We start from the raw sequence: 23155 nt of genomic DNA on the forward strand, positions 1-23155 counted from the left end.
TGCACAGTGTCACTTTAGCACATCCAGATTTTAACGCTCCATTCATTCTTGCAGTTGATGCCTCCTTTGATGGCATAGGGGCCGTCCTTTCACAGTTGCCTCCTGATGGAAAGATGGCCAGACCTGTAGCATTTGCTAGCAAGACACTTTCCCACTCTCAGCTGAACTCTGAACTATCCAGCACATCGACTTGAGTTTCTCGCTCTTAAATTGGCAGTTTGTGACAAATTTAGCCATTGGCTAAAAGGGCGACACTTCACAGTCTGGACAGATAATAACCCATTGACATGCCTAGGTTGGATGCTTGTGAGCAGAGGTGAGTTTCAAAGCTCGCAGCATACAGTTTTGACCTGAACTATATCCCTGGTCCGAGGAAGTCGCCGTCATCACCCAGCCTCCTTCTCAGGGGTCCCTGTCATCACATGAAGTCTCAGCAGTGTTGGATGCACACGACACTGGAGGTGTCGGCCAAGTGAGAGGAACAGGACCAGCTGTTTTTCAGGTCGCTGGTGTCGACCAGACTTCCTCTCTACCGAAGAGTGAACTTGTTAATCTCCAAGAGCAGGATGATGTCATAGGCAGGGCTCTCTACTACATCCAGCGCCGCAGGAGACCCACGAGACGTGAGCGTGCTGCTGAGTCTCGGGGAGTGACAAAACTGCTAAGACACTTGCCCAAACTCTCCGTCAAGGATGGCATTTTGTGCAAGGTAAAGAAAGACAGACAAATGAACACGACAATCCACCAAATTGTGGTTCCAGACTCCCTTAAGGCCCAAGTTCTCAATGGCATACATGACTCAGCTGGTCATCAGGGAAAGGCCCGCACACTTTCTCTTGCCAGGCAGAAATTATTTTGGATAGGAATGGAACGTGACATCATCAATCATGTGAGGAATTGCTTCCGATGTGTGGCTGGAAAAACACCTGAGCCTAACGACCGTGCTCCTCTTGAAAGCATTTGCACCTCTGAACCGATGGAACTAGTCTGTATTGATTTCTGGACTGCTGAACAGGCTGACAAAAAGTGTGTGGATGTTTTGGTAGTCACAGATCATTTTACTAAAATGTCTCATGCATTCCCATGTAAAAATCAGTCAGCTAAACAGGTCGCTCGTCGACTTTGGAATGACTTTTTCTGCATATATGGTTTCCCCAAACGCATCCATTCAGATCAAGGAGACAATTTTGAGAGTCAACTCATTAAAGAGCTCATGGAGGTAGCTGGTGTCCAGAAGTTACACACCACCCCTTACCATCCTATGGGGAATGGAGTTGTCGAGCGGTACAACAGAACACTTGGGGGCATGATAAGGGCCCTGCCTCCACATTCCAAGGCCAGGTGGCCACAAATGCTCCAAATGCTGACATTCTGTTACAATTGCACTGAGCATGAGACAACAGGCTTTGCACCTTTCTTTCGCATGTTTTGGAGGATCCCACGTCTGCCAGTTGATGTTGTGTTCCAGCATGCCCTCTCTAGCAGTGCTGTTGTTGACCATTGTGAGTTTGTTTCCCGCTTGAAACGTGACCTGGCTGAAGCTGCTCACATTGCCCGGCAGAACAGTCGGACTGAGCAGGCGCGTCAGGCAAAGAACTACAACCGCAAAGCAAAAGGGTCACCTCTCACTATTGGTGAGTCTTGCCATCAAATCGTGGTGAGAGAGGGAAAAGAAAGATTGCAGACAGATGGGTTTCCACAGTTTATGAAGTGATATCTGTGAAGCCAGAAATCAATGTGTACTGCATTAGAGACCCTGTGACGTCAAAGGAAAAAGTTGTTCATAGGAATCTCCTGCTTCCTGTGAGTTTTCTCCCCGTGGGAGGTGATGAAGATCTTGAGTCAAGCTGCTCTTCTGTCGCTGGAAGTGGACAAAGTGACCCAGTAGTTTCTCTTGCTGTACAGAACAGTGAGACGAAGACAGTTAACTGGCTCCTGCAGATGGAGGATGCAAATGATGGGGATGAGACAGCCAGTCAGCTTGATTCTTCTTCAGTTGTGGATGCGAGCACAGCACCTTCAGAAGCAGAAGGGTCTTTGATCTCACATGTTGTGTGTGAGGTTTTGAATTCCTCAGACTCTTTCGTATGTGTTGCACAGTTGCCCTACACTGTTGAATGTGAGGTGCCCCAAGATGCATCTTTACAGTCCTCAGCAGAAAGAGCTCATTGTGTGCCCTCCCCTGACATGGCAACAGATACACAACTAGGTGCACTCACACAGGGCCATGTAGTTAGTGAACAGCCTCTTCCACTTTGCACTAGGGCAGGTAGACCTATAAAACCTCCAGCTCGACTCATTTGTGAAATGAATGAGCAGATTGTTGATGACTCAGTGTCAACAAGTGGTTCTGTGTTTTATATTATGAGAGACATATTCTTTGGTTAGACTCCTGATAGTGATTATAGATATATATATATGTTTTAGTTTTTTTTTTCAATCAGTATTTGCACTGTCTTACAGTGTCCCTCAGTAATTTCAAGATGTAGAAGAGTAATGTTTATTTTATAAGAGGTGTACACGGCATCTTTTGTGTCTATGTTATGAAGGGGTTTGGCCAATCTCTTGCTGTCTTGTTCCAAGTGGACAGTTTCAAACTGACTTAAAAGAGGTTATGCTCAATTTCTACACAGCTTGTATTTTGTATCTACTGTGTGTTTTGTTGTTTTCTGTGTTTTGCCCCAATTTAGCAGAATTTTAGGGGGGTGTATGTAACAGAGTTATAAAGGTTGGTGTAAAATCCGGGTTAAATTGGAGAATTACGCCATCTGGTGTTACAAACGCGTGCCTACATTACTGTAGCTTTGTGGGAGATTCTCATACCGCGTGAGGATCTTTTGAGAGTAAGGTTCTATTGTATTATTTCGGTGGACAAAATGTATGTTATTATTTTATTAGGACAATAACGTTCTGTTGTGTTGTTTCGTTTAATGTTAGTCGTTTAATGCTTACAGCAGCATGTTTTTGTGTGATTGGCTATTTGTTTTATATGATTTATTAATGTGATCACCAATAGCTAATATGAGCGAATAAGCTAACGTGAGCGTGGTGCTATCTCTCCTACAGAACGTGTCCTTTTTATGTGTCCATTCAAACGCAGGTATGTGAGTTTTGTAGGGCTGCCCCCCGATTAGTCGACCAAAGGTTAGTCGGCCAAAGAGTCTTTGGTCGGTCAAGATTTAATTGGTCGTTGGTCGCCAAAAAAAAAAAAAAAAAAAAACGGGAAACAGGAGGTGACAGTGAGTCACTTGTTTTCACGTCAGATAAGCTGACCGTTTTAACCATGTCAGGTGTAAAATCAAGAGCTTGGGAGCATTTCGAAAAAGTAACAGACAACCCGAAGAAGGTGATATGCAAACTTTGCAAGCAAATATTCTCCTATCATTCATCAACTACAAACATGACTTATCACCTGAAACATGTAAGTACCGTTCAAGCCATTAAAAGATGGACGCTCTGCGGCTCTAGCCTTAATAAAAAGCCTGTTAGATCAAATGTATTGTCATATTATGGGCTATTAGGCTTAGTGTAAACTTAAATTAATGTGCATTTCTCTCAATAGGCTCATCCACTATACGTTGATAGGGCCACCGCATCTACCTCAACTTCATCTTCGCAGCCGCCATTGAAACTCTCACAGACAACACTCGTTTTGAAGCCCCCTCTTTCCGAGAAAAGGAAGAGAGACATCACCGACAAAATTGCAGATTTTGTGGCACTGGACATGAGACCTGTAAACATTGTCGAGGGGGAAGGGTTCAAACAGATGATGAAGTTCATCGAACCGGGTTACACTGTACCCAAACGTGACACCGTAATGCACGCCATTAAAAACAAATATAACACGACCAAACAGGTACTTTTGGAGAAACTTAAAGCCTGCACAGCAGTCAGCTTCACTACTGACACATGGACCTCCAAACAAATGGATGGTTACATGACTGTGACGGCACACTTTATTTCCCAAAAATGGCAATTACATTCATTTGTGTTGGAGACTAAAGTGCTGGAGGTGAGCCACACAACTGCCAACATAGCAAAGCGATTCAGCGAAGTGATGGAGGAGTTTGGGATTCCGCCAGAAAAGAGGGTCGCTGTGGTACACGACAATGCCGCTAATATGGTGTTGTGCGCTAAACAGCTATCTCAAAACCTGTGCTGGGGTAATGTCCAGGGAATTCGTTGTGCGGGGCACACCTTGCAGTTGTGCATAAACGCGGCTGTTAAATTAGATCCCATCTGCCGAGTGATTGCTGCTGCCAGACGCCTTGTGGGACACTTCAAAAAAAGTGCCAAGGCAACAGCAGCTCTCACTTTGAAACAGAAGCAACAGAATGTGGCTGAACACAAACTGATACAAGATGTGTCCACACGATGGAACTCCACTTATTCAATGCTGGAGCGTCTTCTGGAACAGAGATGTCCGGTTACAGCTGTGCTTTCAGAACCCGGGACCACCCACCAGTCTGACCGAGATCTGGATCTCACAACTGCCCAATGGAGGACAGCGGAGGACATTGTCTCCGTGCTGAGGCCCATGATCACCCTCACCGAGCTGCTCTCACAAGATATAAACGCATCTCTGTCTGCTACGCTGCCGATGCTCGTCAACATGAAGAGGCGCCACTTGTTGAGTCGTGATGATGACAGCACGACCGTGAAGGCAGTTAAGAAAAAAATCACAGAGGAAATCGACAAAAGGTGGGAGCTCACAGGGAGTCTGGAGGGCAGCATATATATTCAAGCTGCAGTCCTTGACCGACGGTTCAAGAGCTTGTCATTCCTCGGTGCAGAGAAACGGGACGATGCATACACAACGGTGTGGGATCTGGCTGAGAGTTTATCTCCAGCAGAAGAAGCTACTGCTCAGAGAGAGGACAGCTGCGGCGCAGAGGAAAGTGAGCCCACACCAAAGAGGCAAAGGGAAAAGCAGCAGGACATATCAATGCTGATGGCCTTTGATTAAGATCAACAGACGGAAGAAGAGAAAAATGAAATGAAGACATACTTGGAGGACCGAACCAAGGTTGACAAGGGACCACTGATTTGGTGGAAAATGAATGAGGAACGCTATCCCAAGCTTGCCAGAGCAGCTAAGCGCATCCACTCCATCCCTTCCACATCCACGCCATCGGAGCGGATATTTTCCAAAGCCGACTTCGTTGTGAGCAAGACACGGAGCTCACTTCTCCCGGACAACACAGACAAACTCGTGTTCTTGTCTCATAATATGAGAAGACTAAGATCGGAGGGAAACCCTGAAAGTCAGGTAGTGGCCTAGCCTAATATAACACCATAGTTTTGTAGTTTATAGTTTTCGTTCTTCGTTCGTTCAACTGAAGTGTTAAAGTTAAGTTTTGCGGTATATTTATAATTTTTGTTTGCATTCCGACCTCAGGAAAAAACTGAAAGTTGTATTTTCATGTTGAGAATACTTCTCTGTAGGCCTGTTTACTTTTGCACTGATATTTAAATATTTAAGTTGGCTTGAGCCTATATTTATTTATTCGTTTGTTTATATAATTTATGTTTATTTTACATGTTTAAAAGAAACGAAAAATATAGTTTAAATTTAGTTTTTTAACAGAAGACTGTTTTTTGTTTTTATAAAGTTATTGTGTTGGTTTTAAAAGTTCATAAGTTGTGTGATGTTTTTATATGGTGTGTTGTGTTGAAATAAATTAACAAAATGTTAAGACAGTCTCCTTGTTGATTTTTCCAACACATTCAGAATCATAATTTAATTACTTGCCGGTTGCGCGAAAACGACGGTTTGTCTCTGCGTGCGCTTTCATTCGCGCCACTGGTCGATCAGTGGTCGACCACTGGCCTTACCTGACGACCCGTGGTCGACCAGGAAAATCTTTGGTCGGGGGCAGCCCTAGAGTTTTGTACACCAGTTTGTTTATGTTTAATGTTTCACATTGTTTACTACCACTATACGATCATTGATGTATTGTTGGAGATTTAGATACCGCGTGAGGATCTTTTGAGAAACGTTTCCTTTTTATGTGTCCATTCAAACGCAGGTATAAACAAACGCAGTGAAATAAACCAAAGTATTTACCAGCTCTGAGGGGTCTGTTGCCGAGGGGACACTACACCGGGGGTTACACATGGTGAAGGCGCACTGCATGCAGAATAAAACGTTCTGCAAATGTGTCAAGTATGGGGATGCTGTGTGTGGCAAATGCACAGCCAAGGTGCTCAGTGTTTGCAACAATTGTGTTGAGTGTTTGTGAAGCGTTGTGATCGATGTGTTCGTTCTTATTGTTCTTCTTCTCTGATATTTTTTGTTATTTTTATACGTTCTGTATTATCTGCTGTTCAATTATATAACAAATACATTATTATATTAATTTATATTATTGTCATGTTGTTGTTTTTTTATGAGTAGAAGGCTATCAGACGATATGAAGCATTTTTACCTTTACGAAACACAAGCCTAACATCAAGCGTTTATTAGCGAGAGTGGGTAATATTTCTACCATAGAATATGCAGCGATCCTCGCGCTGTTGATTTCGCGCGTAAACATAAACATGACGTGTTGCTATAGCAACGCCTTTTGTCTACTGCTGTTCCTATAGAGAGATATATATATATATATAGATATATATAGATATATATATATAGATATATATAGATAGATAGATAGATAGATAGTGATAGATAGAGAGAGAGATAGAGATATATACCTAAACAAAACACAAGTCTTAACACCAAGCATTTAAATCAGCACTGTAGCGATATTTTATACTTCATGCTATCTGTTCAAACTATATAATATGAAAAGCTGAAAGTCCACAGATTATATTGGTATACATATCATCCCTATGCGATCAAAACTCACTGTTCTGTATGGTACATTGTACCTTGGAAATCAGTAGCGGGTAAACTTTACCCGTTGGCGGTTTTAGGTATACAGCGACCTCTGGCGGTTCTAGTGTTAAAACCTTCTCCTCACACTTAGGCTTTCTATGCGCTGACTGGGCTCTTGAAGGCCAGGTGAAGGGTCGTCTTGCTGGTGATTTCGCTTTACTTATTAGAGCGTCCCGTAAGGGACTCTTCAACCAGGTTTATAAACTCCCTCCACGGCGTTATTAAATGTAGCCTACTTCACTTGCTTTATTTACGACTTTTTATTTTAATGGTACTATTAACGTTAACTTTACTTCCTGCAAATGAATTTGGTAGTCATATTTGCGGCACATCTATGACAATAACTGGCTTTCAAGTGTTGTATATTACGTGAACACTGTTACTAGGCAACTAACAACAAAATGTGTTTCTTTTTTTCTTATTTAATTGTTTAGGAATGGGGAAATATAATACAATTAAAATAAATGACCCTCACTACATTTGCTTCAGAGAAATGCACAATAAATGGTGTGACATGAACTGTACCTATACTTAGTGAGGGCAACATATGATCTTAAATAAAAAATTACATGAAGAAAAATTATATTTCCCCATTCCTAAATAATCCAAACACACGAGTAGACATTTGACGAACGCATTCAGCGCACAGAAGCAGCCTGAGTGCTAGGAGAAGGTTTTAAACTGGAAATCTGTGCAAGCAGCAATATACCTGAGTGCAAGCGTACAGTTTGAGCAAAAGCAGAGCAAATCTAAGCGCAAGGACAGGGTTTGACTGAAAGAAATACAAAATCTGAACGTGAAATCAATAAATGATCCTCTCAAATTGAAAGAACACACTCTTGAATAAAGATAGGGAATAAAATCCATAATAAAGTAGATTTTAAAAACGTTTTATAGAGTAGAGAACAACATTAAGCTCACTGCGGGATGTTGCAGAAATGTGTGTCCACTACGAAAAAGGATCCTCATTCACTTTACATTGGGGTCGTTTCCGTGGTGCCGATACGTAATTTAGCAGATTCCGTGTCCCCACCACGTAATGCGGTGTTAAGGAGTCGTGTTCATTTCACGTATTTTGGTGAGACCAGGTTGCTATGGGACGCCCTGCCCGTTGAAAACTGACGCTCGAGGGGTAGCCAGTGCGTAATAAGGTGACTTGAAGGGGCCCTGACCGATCGTCAATATGTGACCAGTTGGGAGTGAGAATGTGTTGCAGTTTCATTGTTCTTAGCTGAACTCTTGCTTTAGGTACAGAATGTATCTGGTTCCAAGAATGTTTAAAATGCTGACTCATTTGAACACTTTTTTTTTAACTTACTCATTAGATGTCAGTGGAGTTTGTTTCATTAAGACATTGCCGTTTATACCTTCCTTTGTAACTTATGTGTTAATATTGACATATGAACATGTCTTACAGAGATAGATGTTTCAGTGTCCTTCAGGGATTTGTTCAGGTTCTCCAGTTCTGTGTGCTGGATCCTCTTCAGCTCTGAAACATCCCACACACACATCAGTGAGCACACATCAGGGCTGACCATGATAACAACTTGGCGCACATTAACACCACTGTTAATTCTCATGAATGCAGGCTAAGTTATGAAACATCCCTTTTCCCCCGGATTTAAATATTTTAATAGGTTTACCTGTTTGTAATAGAATGTTTAAAATGTGCTGTGTGTTCTGCACACACCTTGTGTGGAGGTCTCATGCTGCCGTCTGAGAGACTCCATCTTCTGACTGTGACTCTCCGCCTTGTCCTTCCTCTCTGCTTCATGTCGGCTCCTCAGCTCCTCCACCTGAAGGATGCAGAATAAAATCAAGAGGTGTTACAACTCCTGTCACAGTTGCAGACTGTTGAATCAAAACTGAGATTACACAAAACCCTGAGTGTGTGAGCAGTAACACATCGAGCATAAGGACAGTTTACGTGTTTTAAGTTTTAAGTGGGAACTATATGGGCTTTTCAGTTAACACAACGTTAGAGCATGTTTTTTACATTGTTAAAAAAGTGTATGCATGAGTAACGTGAGCCTCACACTGCTCATGCTGCAGTATGTTTACAGCTAACTGCAATCAGCTTTATCAGATATGTAACCATGGTGATGCTCATAAATCTCTGGCACAGGTTGTTTTTATGAGCAGCTACTAAATCTTCACATTGTGAGTCACATCTCTCCCGGTAACCAATCAGAGCAGTGGCGAGCCGTCAGAGAGGGCCTAAGATATTCTACAAAATAATATTTAAAAACATTAAAACAATTGTTTTTAGTTATATTTTGTATTAGTTTTACCAAAATACCTTAATTTAATTGTATTTAAAATAACATTTCCAAAGACATAAATCCTTCGAATCTGCCTGTTCAGTGTCTGTTTGAATGTGAAGGGTTAAATGAAAGAAGTTCGTCTCTGCGAGTTATGTGAGGACAGTAGCTGATTGGTGGTCCTGCTATGAATTCACTGAGGGCTCAGCTCCAGTAATGCGATATCCTTTTCAATTTCAAAGAACACAAATTGGGTTATTTACAGGTGTTGTTCTGTGTGGTAGAGGGTTGCTGTCATTGATGCGTTTTGCACCTTGGGCCGTTGTTTTGATATTCCGCTGAAGTATACGCTGTGACATGATAACTCTTTTTTTTTTCGAGGGAAGGGGGGGGGGGGGGGGGTCAGAGGGCCTAGGTATAAAAGTCACACCACTGAATCAGAGAGAGTATGAGGAGAGTGGGATGATCTGCAGTGTCTTAAGTTCTTCTTAGCATCAGCTCATCTCACTACCCCATTTGAGCTGGAACTAAAAAAAGAGTAGCAGGTGCTATGCAAAGTGGAAACCCAAAAGAGCGAGTCGTGTTGAGTAGAGCCGCGCCAGAGTTTCATTCAAACATCCAGCAGACCTTTTGAGTCCAGTCAGAGCTCTCTGCGCGTGTGCGTGCGTCGTGCGTGTGTGCGCTCTGACCTGCTGTTCCATCAGCGTGCGGCATCTGTCTGCCTCCTCCTGGTACGTCTGGTGGACTTTGTCCCACTCAGTTTGGTAGAAGCTTCTCAGTCTGCCACAGAGGAATAGTTAGAGATCCACAGAGCAAACACTAACAGAGTTATAGTTATATATCTATATAGTGCTCACCTGTCCTCCAGCTGCACCAGCTCCTCCTGGTGCTGCTCCTGCAGGTGCTGCAGAGCCTCCTCCAGGCGGAGACGCAGCTCCTCCCTCCCCTGCTGCAGCCGCTCGCAGCACTGCGCCGACGCCACTGAAGGAGGCAAGCAAGATTTCAATAAGGACCCTTAAATATAACTGGACGATAATCATACTAATAATAACCACAATCAAAATCATTATAATGCAAAAAGACATTAGCAATATGGATGTGAAGTTTGCTGTAAAACATTATTTGGTTAAGAATGTAGAGGTATAGTACACAAAGGGCAAATTCTCACTGAGTTCTGAAATTCTTTTGAACAACATAGAATTTTTTTAAAAACATTCAGGTGATGAAAAACACAACTAAGTGACTAAAGGTAGTGAGGAGCTTAACGTTTTATAAACGACTCAACAATAACCTACAACTTCTAAATATATGTTCTGTTTTACAACGTTTAATTGAATTTATTAAATCGAAGGCCACTTCATCCAATTAGTCAAGGTGAGAGGTATCGGAAACCAGTAGAAGGAGAGGAAGACAGACTGTGAGGAATCAGCTTAATATTACACAACACAAGTTCAAAAATAATTTGGAGGGTAGATGTGAGGGTAAGGAAGGTCAGACGTGTTAGCCCTCATTGAGTTACAATTTTGACCATTTACCATTAATTAGTGTTTCATTTCCATAACATACACTAGTACAAACATGATATCACATTATGTCAGGCCGGTCGTGTGTGTGTGTGTGTGTGTGTGTGTGTGTGTGTGTGTGTGTGTGTGTGTGTGTGTGTGTGTGTGTGTGTGTGTGTGTGTGTGTGTGTGTGTGTGTGTGTGTGTGTGTGTGTGTGTGTGTGTGTGTGTGTGTGTGTGTGTGTGTGTGTGTGTGTGTGTGTGTGTGTGTGTGTGTGTGTGGGGGGGGGGGTTTTCCAGGGGGGAAAATGACTTTAAAGTAGGCCTGGCCTATAATAATAATGCCCATTGCCAAGCATTGTTGTAGCATTTCCCTCCGAATAATGAAGACCTGACTGATGATACGAATTCATTGAAATCTCCAATATCAATGTAAGAGCTATAAAGGCACAAAAAGAACAAATACATTTAGGCTCCATCCGTATTAGAATCACTTTAGCATACTACCAAAAGTGAACTGTAAACAGACAGCAAAGCTACAAAACAGCATACGAACGAATTAGGACACGACCTGCATGTTTATATTATAGTTAATACCAACTGTGTGCCTCTTCGGGGGTGCTAAACATAAACGTTATCCTTTACTTTCTCCGTCTTTAGATGTAGATTAATCTCCGATCCTTTTCTCAGTCACGTTGTTTCCATAGCAACAACAACTTCCTGTCAACAGCGTAAACTCGCCTTCAAAATAAAAGGATCTAAATAACACAGGAAGTTAACCTAAAGTACATTTAAGACATATATACAACTGCAACGAAAGTAACAAAAACAATGTAATATCCTTTTCAGTTTCACAGAACTCAAATTGGGTTATTTACAACCAGTGTGTAACTCTTTTATTGCACTAACAGCAACAATAGGTTGTAGCATTCAAACCTGCTCATGGACTTGCAGTGGTCCTCGCTTTTTTTATGTCTCTCCAACGAGTTACGCAGGTGCTTCCAGTCTACATATCCATCCCTCGTAAATGCACCTTCAGCTCCTGGGCTGGGGAAATGTCTGCACATTTTACAGAAAAGCGCGTCCCTGCAAGCAGCTCTCTGCCTCTCTCACGTTACTATGGCGCGTGCCGGAACCAACAACCAGTTTTTACCGTATGAGTTCGGTTCAGAAGATAAAACACATACAACATTCATTCAACTCGATATTTGTTCACTTGAATTTCAATTTGAATGCTTGGATATACTCAATGGGTGAATAATTTTTTTTATAATAATTAAAAAAATTAAGAAATCAAAAAATTACACTGAAGCTTTCTGAGGGTGGGCCAATGAGTAAACTGGGTGGGCTTGGGCCCACCCTGGCCCTATGGTGGCTACGCCACTGGTGTGTGTGTGTGTGTGTGTGTGTGTGTGTGTGTGTGTGTGTGTGTGTGTGTGTGTGTGTGTGTGTGTGTGTGTGTGTGTGTGTGTGTGTGTGTGTGTGTGTGTGTGTGTGTGTGTGTGTGTGTGTGTGTGTGTGTGTGTGTGTGTGTGTGTGTGTGTGTGTGTGTGTGTGTGTGTGTGAGATTATTTCCGAAGAGAACCCTTTTCTCATTTCTCAGTATGAACATTTCTACCTGGATGTCATTTTGTGGGCTATGGGGGCGGGGTCCCTTCCCTCATGAGACAGAGTGAATGGAAGGAAAGATAATGAATTAAATAAAAACACAACTTGGTCATAAAAATGCACCACACTGGTTTAAAAGGAAGCCAAACAGCTTTATCTCAGTGTAAATATAGTGTTGGCTGCAGAAACAAGACTTTTGTTTTGAATAAACTACATAACACTTAGACATTTGTCAGGTTGGGTTTCAAAAAAGGATCCTTCATATGCAAACACTGACCCAAGAAGAAGACACTCTAACCGGTTCTCCAGAAATCTGTGACTCTTCCTGAGCACAAACCTCTCAAACAGGTCTGCATCTATTCTGTTTGTTGGACAAAATGGCATCTGAGTATAAGTGCGATGAGTGTGTGTGTACTGTAGCAGACAGCGCAGGAAGGCTGATGGAACCTGAACAGTTACAGCAGTAATGCTACGGTGACACTACTTTGTACAACTTCACAAGAAAACCATTAAATCCCCCTAACATTACCCAATGAGACAGAAACAGGTCCTTCCTGTTCAGTCTGACTGGTGTGTGTGACGCGGTGTGTGTGTGTTGTCTGTGTATGTATGTATGTGTGTGTGTGTGTAGAGAAAGCAGGGTTCTAAACATTGCTTGCATTCCTCAGCTCTGTGTGTAAAGAGATGAGCCAAAGGTCAAACACGCAGAAAAAGAGGTGTGTGTGTGTGTGTGTGTGTGTGTGTGTGTGTGTGTGTGTGTGTGTGTGTGTGTGTGTGTGTGTGTGTGTGTGTGTGTGTGTGTGTGTGTGTGTGTGTGTGTGTGTGTGTGTGTGTGTGTGTGTGTGTGTGTGTGTGTGTGTGTGTGTGTGTGTGTGTGTGTGTGTGTGTGTGTGTGAGATTATTTCCGAAGAGAACCCTTTTCTCATTTCTCAGTATGAACATTTCTACCTGGATGTCATTTTGTGGGCTATGGGGGCGGGGTCCCTTCCCTCATGAGACAGAGTGAATGGAAGGAAAGATAATGAATTAAATAAAAACACAACTTGGTCATAAAAATGCACCACACTGGTTTAAAAGGAAGCCAAACAGCTTTATCTCAGTGTAAATATAGTGTTGGCTGCAGAAACAAGACTTTTGTTTTGAATAAACTACATAACACTTAGACATTTGTCAGGTTGGGTTTCAAAAAAGGATCCTTCATATGCAAACACTGACCCAAGAAGAAGACACTCTAACCGGTTCTCCAGAAATCTGTGACTCTTCCTGAGCACAAACCTCTCAAACAGGTCTGCATCTATTCTGTTTGTTGGACAAAATGGCATCTGAGTATAAGTGCGATGAGTGTGTGTGTACTGTAGCAGACAGCGCAGGAAGGCTGATGGAACCTGAACAGTTACAGCAGTAATGCTACGGTGACACTACTTTGTACAACTTCACAAGAAAACCATTAAATCCCCCTAACATTACCCAATGAGACAGAAACAGGTCCTTCCTGTTCAGTCTGACTGGTGTGTGTGACGCGGTGTGTGTGTGTTGTCTGTGTATGTATGTATGTGTGTGTGTGTGTAGAGAAAGCAGGGTTCTAAACATTGCTTGCATTCCTCAGCTCTGTGTGTAAAGAGATGAGCCAAAGGTCAAACACGCAGAAAAAGAGAAGTGTGTGTGTGTGTGTGTGTGTGTGTGTGTGTGTGTGTGTGTGTGTGTGTGTGTGTGTGTGTGTGTGTGTGTGTGTGTGTGTGTGTGTGTGTGTGTGTGTGTGTGTGTGTGTGTGTGTGTGTGTGTGTGTGTGTGTGTGTGTGTGTGTGTGTGTGTGTGTGTGTGTGTGTGTGTGTGTGTGTGTGTGTGTGTGTGTGTGATTATTTCCGAAGAGAACCCTTTTCTCATTTCTCAGTATGAACAGGGGCGCAGCTGCCCTGTGTCAGGGGGGTATGCAGCAACAATTTTGGCGCCCCCCCCCAAAAAAATTGTTTTTATATATATATTATATATATATATATATATAGTAATAATAAATAAATAAGTCTGCTGGACATGGCCTTTAAATAATAAGGGTTTATTTTAAAGCATATCAGCCACTGTAGGTCTACCATCATTAAATAATAAACAAATTTACACATTTACAATCATTATAATCAATGCAACATAAAACATTAAAACATTAAAATGCAAAAGTAAGCTTACAAAGATCCATTAGAACACACTCTGTTAACAACAACCACAGATGTAAATCACTTTATAGCTAACTCTGGTACCTGAACTGTCTTGTACACGGCCCCTGACAAATAAGCTAATAAATAAAAAAAATTAAAAGATGATGTAGCTTATGTAACAATGTTGCTACCTGAGATTGTAGTAGAGCACTCTTTAGTTGCTACTAAATCGTAACATGGCGTGCCTTTGCACTTGCCCATTTATCTAGTATTGCATCGAATGAAACAGTTCGGGCCACACTGTTTTCAATTGAAATGACTGCTAATTGGGTTAAGCGATCATTGCTCATGTTGGAACGAAGGTATGTTTTAATCAGCTTTAGCTTGCTGAATGATCTCTCGGCAGAGGCATAGGCATTGTCAGGAAAACTCTCAGGGCTACTGTCAGATTTGGGAAAACCAAATCAAGGTTCTCCTGTAGGAGGACATTTAGTTTATCCAGAGCCTTTTCATGCCCCCTAAGTAGACGGCTTGCTGGGTAAATTTCCTGAATGATATCCCTTGAAACATCATCGGTAGCCAGTGCATATCTTGTCACTGATTCCTCCAACTCAGCTTTTGTCATGTGTTCCATTTTTTAAATGAACTTAAACTTTTCGGACACAAGCTGAAGATTGCAAAATCTGTCAGACAACTCCTGAATTACAGTGTCAACAATAACATTAAAAACCATGCACCTAAAATGGGTCTCAGGTTCCTGTTCAAAATGGCCAGTGCTTGAATCATCTCCATGAAATCTCTTTTGCTTTCTGCAACGTCTTTCCTTAAAGTCAGGGGAAGCATCCATCTCAATGGCTAGTCTGCGTGCAATGTCAAGGGATTTCTGAAACCCCTCCTCTCTATACTTACAGAAGAATTCTTTCAGAGAATCGATCATCCTTATGGCAGTGTCCATCGAAATGTTCACTGCTTGCATTGCCTTGCTAACAAACGTGATCTCTGACAATAGATCATACCAAATCAAGAGGCACATCAGAAACTCCATGGTAACAATCTCGCCAGAGAGCGACTTTGCCTCTGAGACTGTTTTGCCGTCTTTTTCCACTTCCTCAAGCTTTTCCAAAGCGTCAAGAATCCCCCCTAACTGGAAACGCACAGCATTGACAGAGTCTATTTTCGCCTCCCACCTGGTTTCACTGAGAGGCTTTAGAGTAATGTCCACAAACTCTTTGAGGATATCCCACCTCTTCACCGAAGCTGAAAAAATGGTGTACAGTCTCTGGATAGTGCCAAAAAAGGTAAGACACACTGTTTGATGATGCAGCATCACATAGGAAAAGGTTGAGACTGTGGCTACAGCAGGGGATAAATAGTGCCTCTGGACACTTCTGCTGCACCAAGGCTTGAACACCTTTGTGTATACCTCTCATATTCGAGCCATTGTCATAACTCTGTCCCCTACAATTCTTCAACTCCAACCCCAGGCTATCCAGCACCCCAGTCAGTGTTTCTGTGAGACCTTTACCAGTTGTGTCCTTCACAACTATGAAGCCAACAAAAGACTCATTGATGGTGACTTTCTTTTTGTCGTCCGTATGAACATACCGGATTATGACTGAGGCCTGCTCCTGCTTTGAAATGTCAGGAGTGCAATCCAACTCCACAGCAAAGTACTTGGAGGCTTTGACCTGGGCACACATTTTACCAAGTACACAGTCTGCAATTGAATCTAAAAATTCATTCTGAGAGCACCAGGAAAGATATCCTGTGGTTTTTTTAGCCGCTACCTTTCTAAGATGCTCTGCTAGTGTGACATCATATCGTGCTATGACCTCAAGGACACCCAGAAAATTTCCATTTTTAGGATCTCCTAATGTAGCATTCTTCCCCCTCAGTGGCAAGTTCCTTTCTGCGAGAAAGAGTATGCAATCGATCACTCTCGTTAACACGCTTCTCCAGTGTGCCTTTTCAGCTTCTATGGCTTTTTGCAAGGTACTGTCAATTGTCTTACCAAGGCGTAAGCGAGATGTTAATTCTTTCCACAAAAGATACGCGTTGATGTGTAAACCACTGGTTTCATGGTGCTGCAGCGTTTTTGAAAGACTCTGCCAGTTATTATATCCCACCACAAAGCGTGTGTCAACAACGCTAGCTCCACCGAAAAGTTTACACGCAAAACAATACACCTTATTCGTACTTTTAGAATACAGTAACCAATCTCGTGCAACTTTCTCTCCATTTGACATTGTGCGAAAACAATACGCTTTCGAAAAACACCTTCTAGACTTCTCTGATCTTGGATATGGCCCATCAGGACATTTGTGTGGGCCATTTTCAACAACACACTGCCTAAATGAGTCCCCAATCTGATGTGGTGGTGGCCAGTCTGATGGATCTTCTGAGTAAGGCCTTGACTCAGCCCTCTCCTCTTCACCTCTCTGTTCCACAACCTCATCTTCACCTCTCTGTTCGACATTCTCTTCCACCTCATCTTCACCTCTCTGTTCCACATTCTCTTCCACCTCATCTTCACCTCTCGGTTCGACATTCTCTTCCACCTCATCTTCACCTCTCGGTTCGACATTCTCTTCCACCTCATCGTCACCTCTCGGTTCGACAATCTCCTCAAATTCCACCTCTGTGGTGAGTGGCTCTCCATCTCTGTCTGCACTATTATCCCCAAAAAGGACACAGTGAATAGGTTGGTCAACAGAACTTCAAACCATACTGGACATTGAGTTTTGTGTGGTCAAACTAATAGAACTCCTACTACCTGACATCATCACTGGTCTCATCTCTACTTGATGCCATCGCCGACCTCATGTCTGTCTCATTCACTCCTTGCCTGTGTTCTTTTCCACTAAGATATATTGTCAAACAAACATTATGAAATAGATTTTCCATATTAGTTTTTCCTTATTAATAATATTAAAATAATATTAAGAAATGAATCTGTTGGTATCAAGACCCCTACACTTACACCTAATGTTAGACCTACCTGTTGCCTTCCCCTGTCTTTCCTGAGCCACCATCCTCACACCTGAATAAAATGAATTCACTGTTAAAGCAGCTGTCTAAATTAAATTATTATATCAGCCCAGTGATAAGGCAACTTAATAATAAAAAAAACAACACTATTATGCCGTGTAAGGTTGTGCTGCTGTTGAAAGTACATTCACATTTTGGATTTTAAAAGAACAAATAAAAAACACTATTATGCCGTGTAAGGTTGTGCTGCTGTTGAAAGTACATTCACATTTTGAATTTTAAAAGAACAAATACGGAGAGCTACTTAGCACAGACCTGTAAAGAGATGTGACCCTGTAATAACAGCTTCTGTGTCACCAAACAGATGTATAGCCTGTATGTCTGACAGCACAGCTAACATAGACAGCTAATGGCAGCACAACATATTTAAATGATTCCATGGTTAGCTATGTTTTCCAGCTTCTTGACATTTATTGTGCATGCTACCTTATATTTACCAGTTGTTATTTTACCTTAATACAATTTGGACGTGACATGCATGGGGTTTAACCAAAATCTAAATGTAGCTATCAGAAACATCGGTTTGCATTAAAGCTAGCCGTAAACCACACTTCAGCTGCTAGTGTTAGCAAACACTAGCCAATCTGAGAACAGTCTGTTAACATGAACTGACATTTGCAAGCCTCTTATTTGGTAGCAAATGTGTGCATGATTCCATGATAAACCAGAGTTATTGCATTAGTTATGTTTTCCAGATTCTTGTCATTTATTGTACATGCTACCTCATACTTTCCATGTCAGCGCTGGCGCAGCAACATTGGTTTGCATATTCTAAGCTAGCCATAAACCCACCCACCTTTGGCTGCTACATGCCCAGTGTTAGCATACGCTAGCCAGTCAATATTTCCAAGCACAGACAGACGTCACACTTTAAATCATCCTATTCCTACCTGTTGCCTTTCAACATCCACTTATTTAGCTGTTGTCGCATCCCTTGACACGCCGTCTCCTTTTCCCTCTTTCTTTTTCTATTTTCTGCCCCCGACCGCTTTTTTGGTTTATCCATGATTTCTTTTTGACGTTAACTCACAACGAGCGCCTGCTCCTCAGTGTTCACGGCGTCCCTGCTCGTGCTCCCTCCTCTATGTCAAAATTCTATGATGGAATCTTATGAGATAGGGCGCCCTTCTCTAGCATATTACTCCTCTAAAATGTTTTAAAACCTTAAGGAAATGCAGAAACTATTTAGAAACATAAAGAAAATACCATTTTATTTTTATTTTATTTATTTATTTTTTTTTACCATCGCTTGTTGGGCGCCCCCACTGGTGTGGCGCCCCTATGCGTCGCATATAGTGCATACCCACTTTTTGCGCCACTGAGTATGAACATTTCTACCTGGATGTCATTTTGTGGGCTATGGGGGCGGGGTCCCTTCCCTCATGAGACAGAGTGAATGGAAGGAAAGATAATGAATTAAAGAAAACACAACTTGGTCATAAAAATGCACCACACTGGTTTAAAAGGAAGCCAAACAGCTTTATCTCAGTGTAAATATAGTGTTGGCTGCAGACACAAGACTTTTGTTTTGAATAAACTACATAACACTTAGACATTTGTCAGGTTGGGTTTCAAAAAAGGATCCTTCATATGCAAACACTGACCCAAGAAGAAGACACTCTAACTGGTTCTCCAGAAATCTGTGACTCTTCCTGAGCACAAACCTCTCAAACAGGTCTGCATCTATTCTGTTTGTTGGACAAAATGGCATCTGAGTATAAGTGCGATGAGTGTGTGTGTACTGTAGCAGACAGCGCAGGAAGGCTGATGGAACCTGAACAGTTACAGCAGTAATGCTACGGTGACACTACTTTGTACAACTTCACAAGAAAACCATTAAATCCCCCTAACATTACCCAATGAGACAGAAACAGGTCCTTCCTGTTCAGTCTGACTGGTGTGTGTGACGCGGTGTGTGTGTGTTGTCTGTGTATGTATGTATGTGTGTGTGTGTGTAGAGAAAGCAGGGTTCTAAACATTGCTTGCATTCCTCAGCTCTGTGTGTAAAGAGATGAGCCAAAGGTCAAACACGCAGAAAAAGAGAAAAGTATATGCACTGTGTGTGTGTGTGTGTGTGTGTGTGTGTGTGTGTGTGTGTGTGTGTGTGTGTGTGTGTGTGTGTGTGTGTGTGTGTGTGTGTGTGTGTGTGTGTGTGTGTGTGTGTGTGTGTGTGTGTGTGTGTGTGTGTGTGTGTGTGTGTGTGTGTGTGTGTGTGTGTGTGTGTGTGTGTGTGTGTGTGTGTGTGTGTGTGTGTGTGTGTGTGTGTGTGTGTGTGTGTGTGTTCATGAAACAGAGTTGTGATGGACATGATGCACTGTCAGCTATAGGAGAACATACACAACACTCTCTCTGTCAGATTATTTGACTTGTTAATGTGCCTTGAAAGCAGGCTTTGGTAGTAATGGATTACATAATCAGAAAACAAATAAGAAAACTGTATTCCCTCACAGAATGGTTCATATGTATTCAGTTATCCTGTATGTTCATAAAACAGTGTGTGTGAGCTTAACTGTAGGTAATCAATTAAATTGTTTCTGCTTTTTTAAACTGTAGTATGTGCTCGTGTGTTTCATTGTTGATGTATCGGCTGCTGCCTGAATATGCTTCATTATAGGCAGGTTTTCCTATAAATACAATCTCTGAGAAGATGATACATTTCAGATTCAACTTTCTTTTCTAAGTTAACATTCTAGTGTTGTCTTACATAATACACTGACTTTTATTTTATATTGAGGGTATCCAAAATTAAAAACAGAAAGTAATCACTGTGCATTACTTTTATATTGTGATACTTATATTTGGTTATTGATTACTGACATCAACCTTAGCACACATGTGAAGATGAGGTCTGAATTGCGACAGTCTAAAAGAAGTTTTGGAGAATATTAAAGTGAAGGATTCAACATGTATACTGCCTACCCTGCTTGTTAACACATTGTTGTAACCATCAAGGTTGAACTGGTTGATTCATTGTCTCAATAGGCGGGTTCACACCGCAGTACTTTTCCCACTTTAGTTCCGATATAGTTCAGAAATGTTGCGTGCACACCAAAAAGAGCCGGAACTAAAATTAGTTCATCAGAACCTTTTTAACCCCCTTTTCCGTCCCTGCTAGAGAGCAGGTACTTTCGTGGGAGAAAAAGGTTCCTATTTCTGATTGGCTGGGCGGATTGCAAAGCACGCCCCGTAAAAGTTTTGTCTCGCATTAGTATTAGTCTCTCTGCGTTTGTGCGCTGGGCTAACTTATGGCAACACAAAATAAAACATGAGAGCGGTGGAGATGAGGAGGTGTAGGCGTTCTGGCGATGTACTGGGAAGGCTTCAGTACTCACTACTGAAGCCAGTCCCCTACTCCGGGGACTTCCGGCCTGGGAATTCGGGTGGCGGTATACGCCGTGAAGTTGTTTGCCGCCTGCCAGTAAACCCAAAGCAGAAGAAGAAGAAGTGACGTCAGCGGCTTCATTTGCGTAATCCACCCCCAGGGAACTTATTCCGGTGTGAACGCGATCTGTACTTAGTTCATCAGGACTAAAGAGTTCTGATGAACTTAGTATAGATGAACCTTTGTGGAAAAAGTACTGCGGTGTGAAAGCGCCTAAATATAGTCTCTCTGCGTTTCTGCGCTGGGCTAATGCTAATGCTAATGCAAGGATAACAAAATGGCGGCTTCACAAAACTTTTTGGGAGTTTTACGGGGTGTGGTTTGCAATCCGCCCAGCCAATCAGACAGAGGAACCTTTTTCTCCCACGAAAGTACCTGCTAGCAGGGAATGAAAAGGGGGTCAAAATGGTTCTGATGAACTAATTTAGCTCAGTTTTGGTGTGAACGCGACATATCGGAACTGAAGTGGGAAAAGTACTGCGGTGTGAACGCAGCATTTGACAGTTAAAAGATGTCAGACTGCCAAATGCTGCAGAACGTCTGAGTAACACGCCTCAAACACACATGGAATGGAAACTGAACTCATTATATGAAAGCTCCTCAGCAATATTTGGATGGATCCTCTCCTGTAATTAAAGTCTTACTCATCTGCTGCTATTATGTTCAATGCTACACTTTAAGTTGAGATGCTTCACTTATCCACATAAATAACATACAGGAAATGTAAAACGTCTAAACGTTAGATCTACAATACTCTTTGCAGGTTAGTAATCTCCTTTAAAAGCTTGATTGGGTGCAGTAAGGTGTCTGAAGTACAACTCTTTATTTGTTTTGTGCCATAGAGCTATTCCTGTCTGTGCTGCAAAGCAACACATCAGATTGCACTGCCATACAAACTGTCAGATGACATGATGAGACTGCTACATGCTGCCCGTTTTCTAATCAGTTATTGGTGTTGTGTTTTTTGTACTAGTCTTCATTTGCAGATAAAAGCCTGTGCACAAAGGTGCACGGAGCAGTGACTGAGCTTTGGCTTAGAGTAAAACAGCAGCTTCTCAATAGCAGTGGACCTGTCTATGATAAGCTTTGTGTGTTTTTGTCATATGCAAATGCATAAAAGAGAGGGAAGGAGAGAGATTGATCGTGTGATAGAGTGTGTGTGTGGATCCTTCTCTTACCCAGCTCATCTCGTAGGGTTGCCAGTTCCAGGGACAAGCTCTTCTTCTGCTTTAAGGCCTCCTCGCGCTGCACACAAGAGAAGAAGAAGAGACTCAAGGCTGTGTCTAAGGTCATTCTCTACTCCTCCTGTTAGATATAGAGCAGTGTGTACACTGCGATCCCCAGCAGCCTGACTGTGCAAAGTGAGTCTCAGTCAGTTCACCCATCGCAGCGATCATTGTTTGATGATTTCTGTATAGTTCCAAAGGTTCAATATTCTCACTATGGTTTTTGGACAAAACATCAAGCTGGTGTGCACAGCCGTAGACCACATAGTCGACAGTGAATTATTTCAAAGACGTTTGTCATTCTGGGTTTCAAATTGCACTGATCACAGGACAGTGAAGCTTCAGCATTGACTACAGGACACTTGAGTAAAGGTCAGCTGGGGTCGGAGAGGCAGGAGTTTATAAAGACAGAGAAAAGAGCTAAGGGTACAACAAATATTAGAGCAAGTTTATATAAGCAGGGTATCATAATCCCATTTGGTAGTAAAATAATCAAGCTACTAACATGCACCATGGCTGAAAACACCCGATGTGGTGATGCTCACAACATCTGTAGGAAGTCAAAAAGACTGCTTCTCCTTGAAGTTAAAGCTTAACATTCAAAAGCAAATTCAGAATCAACCAAAAACAAACAAACATTTTTACATTCATATTTCCATACTCATACAGACACCAAGATAAATTCAATATAGATTATGCTCTACTCATTTAATCCCTAACACACACACTATGCAGCTGTCACACTCACACAGTCACACTCACTTACAAAGTCACACACACACACACACACACACACACACACACACACACACACACACACACACACACACACACACACACAGCTCCTAAAGCATAACTAAATATCAGGCTACAGCCCTTATATATTTTATTATGTGAAGCACTATATGGTTTCATGAAAAATATCTACTGTTTATTTGTAGATATCTCCTAAAGCCTACAAATAAAGTGTGAAATGTAGGCCTGTTACATATATTATTGAGCGATATATATTATACACACTGTTCTGCTTTATGCACTGACCTCAGCAGCTGTTCTCGCCGTAAACATCGCCTCACAATGAAAATATAACCTAACATC

The 23155-nt window shown here is 42.1% G+C and overlaps 1 protein-coding gene and 1 long non-coding RNA gene across 13 annotated transcripts in view; one reads left to right on the forward strand and one right to left on the reverse strand.

Annotated features, from left to right (window-relative positions):
* LOC307043773 overlaps positions 1–23155 on the forward strand; it is an 89294-nt gene that overhangs the window by 48460 nt on the left and 17679 nt on the right. The window lies entirely within an intron of this gene.
* Positions 1–23155, reverse strand: part of LOC307043569 (uncharacterized protein) — a 204689-nt gene that overhangs the window by 15648 nt on the left and 165886 nt on the right. For all 3 annotated transcript variants that reach the window (XR_013809407.1, XR_013809408.1, XM_079688088.1), the window contains exons 7-11: positions 22010–22076; positions 9999–10122; positions 9831–9921; positions 8571–8676; positions 8296–8369 (exon numbers count right to left, since the gene is read on the reverse strand). Coding sequence is in view for 1 of the 3 variants with exons in the window: in XM_079688088.1 (XP_079544214.1) it covers positions 8296–8369; positions 8571–8676; positions 9831–9921; positions 9999–10122; positions 22010–22076 (462 nt within the window). In the remaining 2 variants the exon portion in view is untranslated. The remainder of the gene's footprint in view (positions 1–8295; positions 8370–8570; positions 8677–9830; positions 9922–9998; positions 10123–22009; positions 22077–23155) is intronic.

The sequence above is a fragment of the Notothenia rossii genome (assembly GCF_949606895.1).
Source record: "Notothenia rossii genome assembly, chromosome: 1".
Lineage (NCBI taxonomy): Eukaryota > Metazoa > Chordata > Actinopteri > Perciformes > Nototheniidae > Notothenia > Notothenia rossii.